The sequence below is a fragment of the Chamaea fasciata genome, unplaced genomic scaffold (assembly GCF_029207755.1).
Source record: "Chamaea fasciata isolate MVZ Bird 193981 ecotype frontalis unplaced genomic scaffold, bChaFas1.0.hap1 SCAF_3, whole genome shotgun sequence".
Lineage (NCBI taxonomy): Eukaryota > Metazoa > Chordata > Aves > Passeriformes > Sylviidae > Chamaea > Chamaea fasciata.
In genome coordinates, this window is record NW_027094088.1 from 32,154,452 (window position 1) to 32,167,873 (window position 13,422).

General features: G+C 41.9%; 1 protein-coding gene across 2 annotated transcripts in view; it reads right to left on the reverse strand.

The window, feature by feature from the left end:
* The window catches only part of PLD5 (phospholipase D family member 5), a 166,182-nt gene extending 155,348 nt beyond the window's left edge, over nucleotides 1-10,834 (reverse strand). Inside the window, exons 1-2 of one of the 2 annotated variants that reach the window (XM_066180409.1) lie at nucleotides 10,760-10,834; nucleotides 8,494-8,679 (exon numbers count right to left, since the gene is read on the reverse strand). In XM_066180409.1, coding sequence (XP_066036506.1) covers nucleotides 8,494-8,679 — 186 coding nt within the window. In that variant the 5' untranslated portion in view covers nucleotides 10,760-10,834. Of the gene's footprint in view, nucleotides 1-8,493; nucleotides 8,791-10,759 lie in introns of those variants that run through there. The other variant, XM_066180410.1, reaches the window with a different exon arrangement.
* Nucleotides 10,835-13,422: the final 2,588 nt, after the last annotated feature.

Consider the following 13,422-nt stretch of genomic DNA (forward strand, 5'->3'; position numbering starts at 1 on the left):
AACAACTTGATTGTCCACTCAGACCACACAAACTTACAGACACCACAGGAGTGCCACTGCACTGAGAAAATGAATGTTACACTTTTTCACTTTACCAGCTGTCATCTGGAAGTGCAAAAATTTTAAAAATTGCATCCAAATTTCATTTTAAGAAACCTCCATCCAGACTTTGAAATACAACAGGAGCAATGTGGTATATATGGATTGATGGACCTTGTAAGACATTAACAGGGTGCCTATCCTTTTTTCTCTCAGTAATGAAACTACAAAAGTGCATTGAAATGAGACTTGAAATAATTTTAACAAAAAAGCAACCCAAGAGGTGGGCTGTTAGAAACCCATCTCTTGTGCCTCAAGAAAACATTCCATCAGGGGAGACAGATCTAGGGAGTTTACTGCCAGCACAGGACTTTCTTTTTCTGGAACAATGAAGAGTATATGACTTCCCATCATGAACGACAATAAAGCAGAGTTTATTAATCACTGGCATGAGCTGGCCAGTTGTTTCCATCCTTTTGATACTCTGGTAAAGTTATTTTACCTTCAGTATTTTAGCATTCCTGGTTATGGAAAGGCAGAAGGCCTAAGCTAAACATGCAAGCAGTCATAACACCTAGCTTCTTTGGGAATTGTCTACAGACAATGAACTGACAGCATTTGTGAGGAGATATTCATGAAGCATGATTTTCCTAGTATTTTAAGCACTCCTACTACCCCCTTAAGTGTGTTACAGTCAATGGTCAGCTACAAGACCAAATCACTGAAGACTGCAGACAGAGTATTTGGTTGTGTAGCAGACAAGGAGATTAAGCTGCAAGTTTCTGCAGCTCCTTTTTCAAAATCCTTAAACAAGGATGGTAAATGCTGTGAAAATAAAGGATGACAGTAGCAAAAAACTAACTTGGATTTTCCTTAATGCTGGTAGCATTATGAAAAGCAAAGCAGCGCAAAGCACTTTTCCTATACCTACACTGAAATTAACATCTGGAAGAAATGCAGACTAAGATATACCTTTTTTTCAGAAACCAGAAAACTTCATTTCTAAGAAGTCCTGAATGGGCTGAATTATAAATTAATTAATGCATGCATATATAAATTAATTTTAAGAGCAACTTTGAAACTTCAAGTTATTTTGTATTCCTGTGCAACAACATAAAGTCAGACACTATAAATTAAGCTTGTTACAGTGAATAAGCCTCTCAAATATTTTAAATTTAGCATTAGAGATTTGGACTTTGAAAGTGACGGATGTTGAAATCATAACTGATGTGTTAGGTTAATGTAATATTGAATGATTTTCTCATACACCTGAGAAAGAAGAGCTGCCCCTAGGATTAGTGTATTTGGTTTACACAGCTAGGTTTTGGGGGTGAGGGGCCACAGCAGAGGTGGCCTCTGTGAGGCCAGCGGCTCCCTCATGCCAGACACTGCTGGCCAGTTCCAGCTGGCTCCATGACAAACCTGCTCTTTGCCAAAGCTGGGCCCGTCAATAGGACTGGTCAGTGCCTCTGTTGATAACACATATAAGGAAAAAACTGCTGCCCAGAAGCTATGGGAGAGGAGCAAGAAAAATGTGAGAGAAACAGTCCTGCAGACACCAACGTCATGAAGGAGAACAGCAAGTAGGCGTTCCAGGTGCTGGAGCAGAGATTCCACTGCTGCCCATGAAGAGGGTAGGTGGACCCCCTGCAGCCCATGGAGAACCACACCAGAGCAGGTATAGCAGGTACCCACACTGCAGCCCATGCCAGAGCAGGCGGATGTGCTCTGAAGGAAGATGGAGCCTGTGGAGAGCCCACAAAGGAGCAGGAATTGGAGCCCATGGGGGGCTGGAACAGTCCATTCCTGGAGTGCACCCCATGGAGAGGGCCCATGCTGGTACAGTTTTTGAAGTGCTACAGCGTGTGTGGAAGACCCACATTGGAATAGCTTGACAGGGACTATATCCCATGGCAGGGATCCCACACCACAGTAGGGAACCGTGAAGAAGAAGTGACAAAGTGTTATGAACTGACTGCAGTCACCATTTCCCAAAACCCTGTGCCACTCGGGGGATTGAGGAAAGAAGGCACAAGATTCAGAAACAAAGGACTGAAGCTGAGCCGGGAAAAATGGGGGGGAGGGAGAAGGCGATTTTAGTCTTGTCCTCGTTTCTCACAGTCCTATGCTATATGTAATTGGAAAGAGATGGAATTATTTTTCCCCAAGTTTTGCCTGTGACAGTAATTAGTGAACTCCCCATCTTTATCACAAGCTAAGAGATATTTTATCTCATGTTCTCCTCCTGTCCTGTTGGAGACAGGGAGAGAGAGAGAGAGTGACTTGGTGGGCAGCTGGCGGAAAACCATGGTTAACCCACTACAACTAAAAAGAGAAAAACAAATTATTTGGTATCATATTTTCACTGCTTTGCAATACAAAATTACTTTTGTGTGTGGTAACTACAGCAATAAATTACTCAGGATTTGAAATTCCCCATACCACTTTCAAAAGAAAACAGTTTATATTTTTTTGCTCTAAAATGTTATTCAGTATTTTCCCAACACTGTTCAATTATTTTGGTCCCCTTTTCCCACTTTTCTGAATATTTATTTTCTCTAATTATGTTTGTCTACAAAACATTACTGGAGAAAGACACCTGCAAGGAAATCAGCATTTCGACATAACAATTCCCCTCCACACACAGTCTGTCAGCAGTGAAGCAAACTGCATGCTACTACTTCAGCAAGAGTCACAACTCATGCTAAGTACCACTGCTCCAGGCAGGCAATTCAAACACCAGTCTCCTGTTGAGAAAAAGCCCAAATCCCTCTAACTTAATTGAGTTTGTTTCCCCTGATTTTAATGATGAAATCTAAATATAGATATCTATCTCCAAGACCAGACAGACATTTGGAATTATAATCAGCATCCACACCATCAAAAAGCTTCAAATATTGGAAACTAATTCTCTAGAACCTTCTGAATTGTCCCCATCTATGTCCCTTCCTACATGGAACATGCCATTCGTCTTGGCATCTGACATTACTCCAGATGACAAATTATTTATACCTACCTAGTGCAAAAGACTCTGCCAGCTGTGCACCAAGCACAGCATCACTGTGCTTGGTGAGGGAGGGGATTGTTCTGCTCTGTCCTGCTCTGCTGGCCTGACCTTGAGTCCTGTGTGCAGTTCTGGGTGCCACAATACAAGAAAGACATAAAGCTGCTAAAAGTGAGTCCAAAGGAGGACTAGTGAAAGATAGTGAAAGCCTGGAGGGGAAGCCATAAAAGAAGTGGCCCAGGTCACTTGGCTTGTTCAGCCTGGAGAAGAATGAGAGGAGACCTCATAGCCATCTACACCTTTCTCATGAGAGGAAGAGGAGGAGCAAGCTCTTTTCTCTGGTGCCCAGTGACGGGACCTGAGGGAACAGCCTGAAGTTGTGTCAGGGCAGGCTTAGGTTGGATGTTAGAAAAAAGGTACTTTCCCCACCCAGAGGGTGGCTGGGCACTGGAACAAGCTCCTCAGGGAAGTGGTCACAGCACCAAGCCTGACAGAGTTCAAGAAGCTTTTGGACAATGCTGTCAGGTACCTGGTGTGATCCTTGGGGTGTCCTGTGCAGGGCCTGGAGTTGGACTCGTAGATGATTCCTGTGAGTTCCTTCCAAATAAGGATAGTCTGTGATTCTATGAACTCATTTAACTCAAAAGAAGACCTGTGTTTGCATTTATTTCAAGACTGGGGCTGTTTTGGGAATATGGGAATGTTTTTGTGGATTCTGATTTATATCCTTGCATTATTCTTCCCTAAACTGAAGCCATTGCCTCTCTGCAGCAACTGCTTTGGCTTGACTGGGTTACAAATCTATCTTCTGGCTTTTAACATTAGTGTTAATTTCAATGTAAGAGCAGAAAAGCACTTGGAAACTGTCCAACAATGCTTTTGTTAAGAATTTCCAGTATCATTAAAAAAAGAAGAGAAAAACAAAATCTGCCTAACAGACTTACTAGGTTTTGAATAATAAAAATGAACTGGCAGGATTGGATTTGGAATTTCAACTTTCATAAAGGTATTATGACAGGTGAATTAAAGCTATATTTTATTTAGGATTTGCTTATGTAGCTCTGAGAAATATTCTGGCCATGCTTGTCAGGCACCATTGTAAACTGTCTTAAGCCTAACAGCTGCATATTAGATACTTGCCTCTGCTGCCAAATGACACTCCTCATACCTCATGGCCACTTTCCTCCCTGGGTAGCAATGCTGCCAAAGGCATAGCAGTGTGCTGAACAACAACATCAACTGGTCAAGTAACAGCAGGAGCATTTAGATTCTGAAAATCCCAACACTGCCCTTGTTGCTAATCAGAACTTCAGTAAAAAAAAAAATAAAATTAAAAAATGCAATAATTGTCAATAAATTCTTTTATTTTTGATTCTTCAAAAATAACAGACTGAGGATTGCCAGGAAGTAACAGTACTGATATCAGGTCTCCCCAAAAGTTAGTTTAGAAGCAGTTTCTTAAATGAGAATTTTTTCAATCTTTTAACATAATTAAGCAAACAATTAAATGTAGAAGTTACTGGAGAAGACTACCACTACATCCTTGAGAAAGAATACCTGTATTTGTCAAAAACAAATATAAGCTTGAAGCATATCTCTTGTAGCTTAGAAAGAACTCTGTTTGATTTTGAAGCTTCTATGCTTTAAAATTAAGTTCTCTAGAATTCTTTGCTGAGGTACCAGGAACTATTCAGTATCTGTCATTACTGTGGGATGCGGAGACAGGATGGAGAGCTGCTGCAAATTAAACCAGACCGACCAACTCCTATCATCCCAGCAGGTTAGCGACCCTTTCCCAATCCCTACCTCCTTCTATTTCTCTGAATGAATTCACATTTAATTTAATAAAGGCAACACCAGACAAAGAGAAAGAAATAAACAAACAAAATAAAACCAATATGCAAAGAAGAATTTAACAATATTGCACACATTCATTTTCTCTCCAACCCTTCCAAAAGCCAGGCAAACAATTTCACAGAGGCATAAGGAACTAGTTGAAGCAAATACATAGAATTTGAACAATTTCAGCTCTGCAGGGATTTCAGGCAAAGGTTTGCAACATCACTGTAGTCACATCTACAATGTTGGGAGTTCCTCACATCTCTTGTAAATTCCTCCATTAACAGCATGGCTCTTCAGCACACTGAGTACAGCATGCATATACACTGAGGCCTCACTTCAGCCAAAATTCCTCACTGGGCCTTCAAACATATTACAGCAAATTCATTTAATCTTAAATACAGCATCTGAGTTCACAAAAGAAGAGGGGTGGGTTGTGTTCAAATCTTTTATCGTACAAGCTGTGTTGCTGCCACTTGGCAAAAGAAAACCATACAAAACCAGCTAGTCAATGAGCCACACTATATTAAGATCCATTTGAAGAACAATTAATTAGAAGACACCAGCAGGATGTTCCAGATTTTTACTTCCTCTATGGTCAGTCAATAATTAAATATTGATCAGTTTTAAAGAAACTGGATCAAGTTCGTGCACCTGAAATTGTTTTGTGCTTTCAGAAGAGATAAAGCAGTAATTTTGAACCTCTTTATCATACTCTTGAATCTCTTTACCACAGTCCTCAAATTGACATCTGTATAAGAAAAAGCCTAAAATAAACCCAAACCAAAAAACACACCCAAACCCACAATTTTGTTACAGTTTTGAAATCTAGAAACAAACTGTTTCAGTATTTGAGAATCTTTTTACATAAACAATTTGACACAAATTGGCTTCAGGAGATGTTTTTTAACCCATCAAACTGTATGCGGATTAGTAAGTGTTGCACATGATTAAGTTAGGCTACTCACTTCAACAAAGGTCAATATAAAATACCTACTGTAGCCTACAAGGTGTCACTGTAAGTAATGAACAAAATACGCTGGCCCAATCTCATCCCTGTTACAACTGAAATCAATTTAAGAAATCATTTCAATGAAGCAAAACCCACTCCCTCCACAACGCTGGAAGAGTACACATGAAACTTCAAAATCTGATCATGAGTATCCTGACTAGCACTCACTAAATACCCCTCTTCTGCCTAACCGGTCATTGTGCAGCCTCAAGTCTGTGATGATATACTTTTAAATTCAGTGCCTCCATGAATGCTCACTCCTTGTATTTTGATTTTCTTTGTAGGTATCAAGTAACATGATTATCTCAGAGGGAGCTGTAATGAAATGTTATGCAAACTTCGTGAGGTGGATGGAGGATGTGAATATCTTCATTATGCAGTACAGGCCATAAGCTATCATATATCAGTGACTATCCCATTCAAAATGATGCATCTCAAAGTAATTGGTTTGTCTCTTGGAGTGGAAGAGTGGAGTGTAGGAAATAACTTCTTTAGCAAGAGAACACTCAAACCCCTCAAAGATTCATCTGAAAACAAAAAAATAAAAAACCTTGCTCTAAAACTGTATAAGCAAAATAGAATTTATAAATAAATAGACATTTTATTTATATTCATGCAATAGCCTGTCTGTTACAACACTCACCAGCAATGCAGTTGCCTTAAACCATAAAACAAACTATCTGTTAGCTTATCAGCGTATTGTGGGGTAGTCACAATAAATGTAAAGTAAATAAATAGTTTATGGCAAGCAAGGGTTATCAATGCTCCATTTTTTTTTCTCTTTGCATTGTTCAAATAGGCTGTGGGAGTAAAAATAACTGGATCAAATGAGAGGGAAACCCCCAGAAGAACATCATTGCAGATTACAGAGAAAGCTTTTCACACAAATGCTGCAAGGATATTGAAGACTACTATTGTTATAAAATACTGACTTAACAAAAATAGTAACAGCCCCCAAGAACAGCCAGAAAACCCAAAAACACAGCAACAAAATCACACACAAAATAAAGGTTTTGCACTTCCAATCTTCAAACAAGTTAAAGCCTATTTTCCTTCTTCCTGCTAATATTGTGATAAGGTTTAGTAGACAGGTATCTAACCATTCAGCTACCAGATATCAAACTGTTGACAGATTAATCCCCCCACAATTAATAATTATTCATTTGATCATAGATATCAACATGTAGCAAAATCCATTACAAAAGCCGAAAGCACAGAAATCTGAGTAGTGATGTTTTAGCTGTACTGAGATAAGGCACTGACCTTTATTCTTGATTGACAATGGGAGAATACTCCACTTACAAGCTTACTACTGTGAAGCTTTGTTGTCAGTGTGAAGAATCACAAGATTGTGTTAAAAGGCAGACAGAATTCAATACTTTCCTCAACATTTGAAATGTGATCTTCCCAACAGATCATCAGTTCTTGTCATTTCCCTGGAAGTATTAACAACTCAAATTTAAGAGGGATAAAACACTCTGCACGTTAGGGGGAAGGGAAGGTTACAGTCCATGAACTAGCTGGTAAAGGACTTTCTTTCAGGTTTCACCTTTTAAAGATTCTACTGTGCCATCTAGGATTTTCATGTAATAAAGGCAATTTATCCTTCTAATCAGACCATTTCTATTCAAAGAGACTTAAGGTGGCTGTACCATAAGAAATATTTTCCTGTGCCTCTTGAAGTCAATGTGACTGATTGCAAATTACTCACTAGTGTAAAGAATGGCAGACTGTTGCATTATGCAAGCCCATCCACATTCTTTTGCATCCCTGTAAATGCAGTCACTTTCCTGTCTTGATTGTACTGTACACTCTAACAATGGGTTTCACCTAAAAGGCTATGCAGGAAACTTACACAGCGTGCAGGTCATCTCAACCCATTTCCTTGCTGTTACAAGTAACATGAAAAATGCTTTCAAACATCATCCAAGACAGGAACACTTTGAAGCACCTTAAATTCTCATAAAATATTCACGAGAGCTATTCACAGTATCAGTCCTATTGTGGCCTCAAACACAGTTATGTCATGTAGTACTGCTGCAGCAAGAAAAGTCTTGAAGGAAATCTCCACTCCACATAGGTAGCGTGTGTTCCAAGTCCCACGCATGGAGAAGAAAAAGATGGGGGAGGGGGATAATGAAAATCACATCTAAAATTTAAAATAAATAAATAAACAAAACAAAAAAACAACCAGCAGCTATTTTCTTTTAGCTATTCTAGAACTACATTATAATCACCGTGAGATAAATGTTCTAACCTCCATCTGCACCATCCCAATCTTTCTCCTCCCACATCAGTGCTGAATTTGCTGGAGTAGAAGAAGGAATCAGCCAAGAAGGTTAAAAAATATTTCCAGTTAGAAGGAGACTCGCATGTAGTTTGGAACAGTACTGACAATCCCATTTACCTCAGATCTGACCACTGTGGGACCTCTAAATAGCTCCTTTCTCTATCATTTGGGGAATGCCATGCCCAACTACTGGAGCAACACTTTTCTTCTGGAGTCCCAGCTGGCAGACAGCCTAACAGAATACCTAGACAGAGGTCTAGAAATTTAAAAAAAAAAAAAAAAAGTGGGGGGGAAAAGAAGCTGGCTTACGTGCTCCAGTTTGTCTTTCCTCCTCAGCCAGACACTGGCACTGTAGTCCTGCTGCTTGACAGTGCTGTAGAAGTTCGCACCTACTCTGGTGAGGCTTGGGGAAGGCTCCCTGGGTCTGCTCTTCAGCCTCATCTGCTCGAAGCCCTCATGGGGGGATGAGGAGAGCCAGTCATGCCTGACTTCCATCTTGACATGACAAGGCAAAGTCCAAGGAAAAAAATCAGAAGAAATCAAGAAATTAAGAAGCACTAAACGAAGACGGTCCAAAAGGGAACAGGACGGGGGCAGGAGAAAGGAAAAAAAAAAAAAAAACAATCAAAACCCTTAAAACCAGGAAATGGTAAGAGAAGGAGGAGACGAGCAGAAATAAGGTAGGAGGAGTGGAGGGAGAAAGAAAGGCTGCAGGTACGAGAGGAGCGGGCTGGGAGAGATGAAGGGGCACTCGGGAAAGAAGACGCTCCAAGACGCCGCTGCTTGTTGCCCTGGCCGCCAGCAAGCTGCAGTCCAGGACCGACGCAGCGGGAAGCGGCTGCCTGCGGCGGTGCCCGGGACGGAGGCGAGGGGCGGCGCGGCCCCGGCAGCCGAGGCCGGGCGGGGCTGCCGCCTCCAGCCCGCCTGCAGGTTGGCGCAGTGGAGGGGCCGCCGCCCGCCCGGGGATGAGCCCGGCTCCTCCCCCGCCTCCCCTCCCCGCAGCCACCTTCGGGGAGGCAGCCAGCGGCGCGGGAGAGCCCCTTCCTTTCGACAGGAGCTGCCGCCGCCGCCCTCCTGCGGCCCCCCCTTGCCCCTGGGGAAGTTGTCTCGTCTGCTTCTCCCCCGTCCCGGCGGCACCGACCCGCCCGCAGCCCGCCGAGGGCTGGGCGGCCGCTTGCCACTCCCTCTCCTGGAAGCCTTTGTCCGATCTCCCTACGGCGGAGGCTCCCCGGGCCGCCGCCCGCTGCCCTGCCCATCCCATCCCGTCCCGGGGTGGGGTGTGCGCCTCACCCCGCCCGGTCCCGCCGCGGCCGCCGGGGGATGCGGGGCTGCGGCCGCCGGGGCCACCGCGCCGGCCTCTTCCGCAGCACCTCGCCGTCACCGCGTCCCCTCCCTCCCTGGGCAGGGGTTCCCGGTGCTCTCGGGCGTAACCAGAGCGAGCTGCCCGTCCTTTCGCCGGGGCAGCCAGGAGCGCACCTCGCCTGACCAGGAGGCGAAAGCCCCGGCTCGGCTCCGGTCCGGGTCCGAGTCCCGCCTGGAAGCCCCCGCCGCCGCAGCGGCTCAGCCAGCACCAGACCTCAGAAATCCAATCGCTTCTGTGGTACCGATGGATAGGGTCGCTGGGATGCCCACGTTCGTAGATCCCTGGCATCTAGGATTTCTCTCATAAAATTAAAAGACCTTCGAGGGTGGTTTCTATAGTCCGCTGCCATCTCTTTTAGTAGAAGTTGATGTGTGTTGCTATTTAGCTCACATGTGTTTCAGCAGAAAAAAGGACTTTCCTTTTTCACACTATGAAAAGCCACCTCGCTAATTGCCCACACACTCTGTAAAGCTATATTAGGTATAGACAAGAAAACTTTCTCACACAGTGCATCAAGAAATATTTACTGGAGCTCAGAACAACATGTCAGTTTCCTGGTCAATATCTACCGTCAACCAAGTGTTTGCATGTATTCCAGTCCTTTGGAAATAGGTGCCTCTATGAACATGTAGGATTGATACATCGATATCTGCAGATTTTTTTTTCCCCCCTGCTACAGAACTATACTGATGTAGCTATTCAGATAAAGGCATGCTGAACTGGAGGTCTACACTTGAATCCAGTTAACTGAAAATAGCCTTTGAATGGTAAAGTTCATCCAGACAAATTTCTGAGAAAATTACAGAAGAGCCCTCAGCTAATCACTTGATCTACTTCCATCTGATCAAAAGGAAAATTTAAAATATCCTTGTGATTGGACTTGAGGTGTATTGCTGCAAAGTATCGGCCAGAAACCAGACACATAATTAATTTTTTCCTGTCAAAATTCTAAAGATAAAGGCAAAACTCACATCACAACTCATTATTGAGGATTATTATTAATAGATAATACTAGTATCTTTATGAAATACTGGAAAAATAAACTGAAAATAGCAGAGGTTTGGTAGGAACATAAATTACAGCATCTTCTTCTAAAACTTGAAAGACAGTTTCAAAATCCTTACCTAAATACTACTACAAAAAAGAGCTTAACAAAATACCAACAACCAGAACCATCAATATCATGTGTGATATTATATACTTTTAACTCACCAGTATAAAGGATTTGCAGGGTTTTTTCTAATAACTTTTTAGTTTCTTCAGTTAGGAAATTTGGGTTTTTCCAGGATTGTCAATAGAACCTCAAAACACCTGGATCAAGAACGAGACCTATGTGATCCTGCTGCATGCAAGACACACTGGAAGCACTGAGATTTAATGTATGGCACATCCCAGCTGCAGCAGTTTTAAGCTCACGCAGAATAACTTGATTAGAAGCCTGCTGAACTGAACTTCAGCTGCAGATGCCCATTTAGGAATTCTACATGCTCATAGATGCACCTACTCCCCAAGGACTGGGATAAAAGCAGAACATTCAGTCAGAAGAAACGGACAGAAAGGAAAACAAAAGTGCCTCCCTGTTTCTTCAAATATAGCATATCCCAACAGGTGTACATGTACATACATATAAATATGTATGTGTATATGTTCTTAGTGTTCTAAGAAAAACTGCATGTGCTGTAAATCAGGAGAGCCTGCTTTATGCTGGTTTTGCATAAGAATTTTCACATTGTTTCTATAGCAGTATCTGAAGCACTTCAACCTTTCTTTATCCTTCTGACCTTTCTTGTTTTTGCTGCTTGCAAATATTCATAAAGAAAAGTTGTGTCACTCAGCAGTTGCCACCTGCTTTGCTCCCCATCTCTTAATACTATAACAGAATCAATATGCCACTGTACTTGAGTACAAGACGTTGTCTCATTCCCCCATATGTACTGGATTAAGATTTTTTTAAAAAACAAATGGTAGCTATTTGGTAGGGTTAATTTATCCTACCTTCCCTAGCTACACTACCAGCAGACCTTCTCAACTGCCAGAGGAACTTCTTTCTGCCTATCCAGGACCGCCAGAAAATGGAGTCCTAAAGTTGCTTTTAGTCTCTAGGCTATAAAGAGAGTTTGCTCCTCTCTCCAAACACGCTCTTTGACATGTAGGTGTGCTCCTTTTTACTACTACTACTGCCAACATTATTATTATCCCAGTCCCACTCTTACTAGGAATAAGAGAGAAAAAGAAGCCTGGAAAGAAGTCTGTTAAAATCATGTGAACAAGCTATGCTTGCAAAGCCTTTGTTGCTTGCTGTCCCCGAGCAGAAAAGATTTCTAGTGGGAAAACGTAATCTAATGACTATAAATTTTTTGTGTTTTCATAAAAATTTTACTTAGGCAAAGTAACAAGCTAAGAATACAATGTCAGTCCCTAGTGGATTCACTCTTTTCAAATTTGATTAATAACCATTGGTTATTATTCTAACTAGAAAAGAAAAAAGAGCTGTTTTCCAGATTTCATGTTCCAGTTTATTTCCAGGTTAGATCTATGCACCCCCCCCCAGTTTTGTTAAAACAACCACAAGCATATCAACCAATTTAATTCAAAGATAATTCAACTCATTAAAATTCAATCAGTTCTGTGGTAGATCAGCAATTCCAATTGGCTGTATGAGCTGGATTAAACTGCTGTCTTTCTCTTCCATGCAATTTTCAGAATTACCCAAACACCTGCTCCTGTCAAGGCCCTTTGCTTCCAGACCCAGATGACTATAGCAGCAAGGATGACTGAAATTACAAACATCACACTTACATAATTAGCAATAGATGCAAGTCATGCATATCGTTATATGATTTTACCTTACCATGGTTCAGGCTACAATTTTCTTCAATTCGCTGCCCATCTTATCAAGACTCAGAGGAGCTCCTTTAAAGAAATCTACAGAATTTTCCATTATCTATATCAACAGGATGAATGCTGTAGGGGGCAGAGTTAACTCGGGCCAATGCAAAGAAAATCAGGATATAAGTGGAAACATGTAGGTAGGGCTACAACAGATTTACTTTTTTAAAAAGACAGCTTCTATTTCTTCCAAAAATCTTACCCAGATAAGTTTTAAAGGGCCTCCTCCCTGTGCTCCAGCTTTCTAAACACATTTTTTTTTAATGAAGGGGTTCTAGCAATTCAACAAACGTATCTACAAGAACCTTAGACCTTTTATCAGCAAATGGCATATACCTAAAACTTCCTGCAGCAATAAAAATTTATATAGCAAAACTTTATTTTTGTTGCATACCAATACTTGTATTATATACCAAAGCCTCCTTGTAAGGTATTAATTTCTATTGCAGAGCTGGGCTGCACACAAGCTCTGGCCCACTTTTTAGAGTGTACCACGCCTGACAAAATAGCAGGCAGCATTTGCCTTGCAGGCTTCAGCTGCTGTCCAGTCAGAGAGCTGGGACTGGCACCAGCTCCAGGCGCAGTGCTGGGCCTGGCAGCCAGGTGGGAAGGGAACTGTCACCTGCTGACCCAGCTCAGCTGAACTTGCCTTCTCATCTAGGAATTGACAAAAACATTCAAATAGAGAAATCTTTTTAACCTCCCAATACCGCTGGCCTGTTTCGGATTCAATTAATCGTCTTTCAAACAATTTTTAGAATTACCAAAACACTAGCTCCTTCCTAGGCCCCCAAATTCTATCAGCCTGCAAAGAAAAAAAGAAAACATTGCAGCAGGCTGTTTCCTCTATGCTGATATGCTGGCCATGTCTCTAAGCCTATCTGCCACTACCTCCTGGAAGCAGCTGCCAATCACTGAAACATGGGTTTCCTATAGGGAAGGACCAGAGAGGAAACCAAAAGAAAGAAAAAAGAGATTTTTTTTTT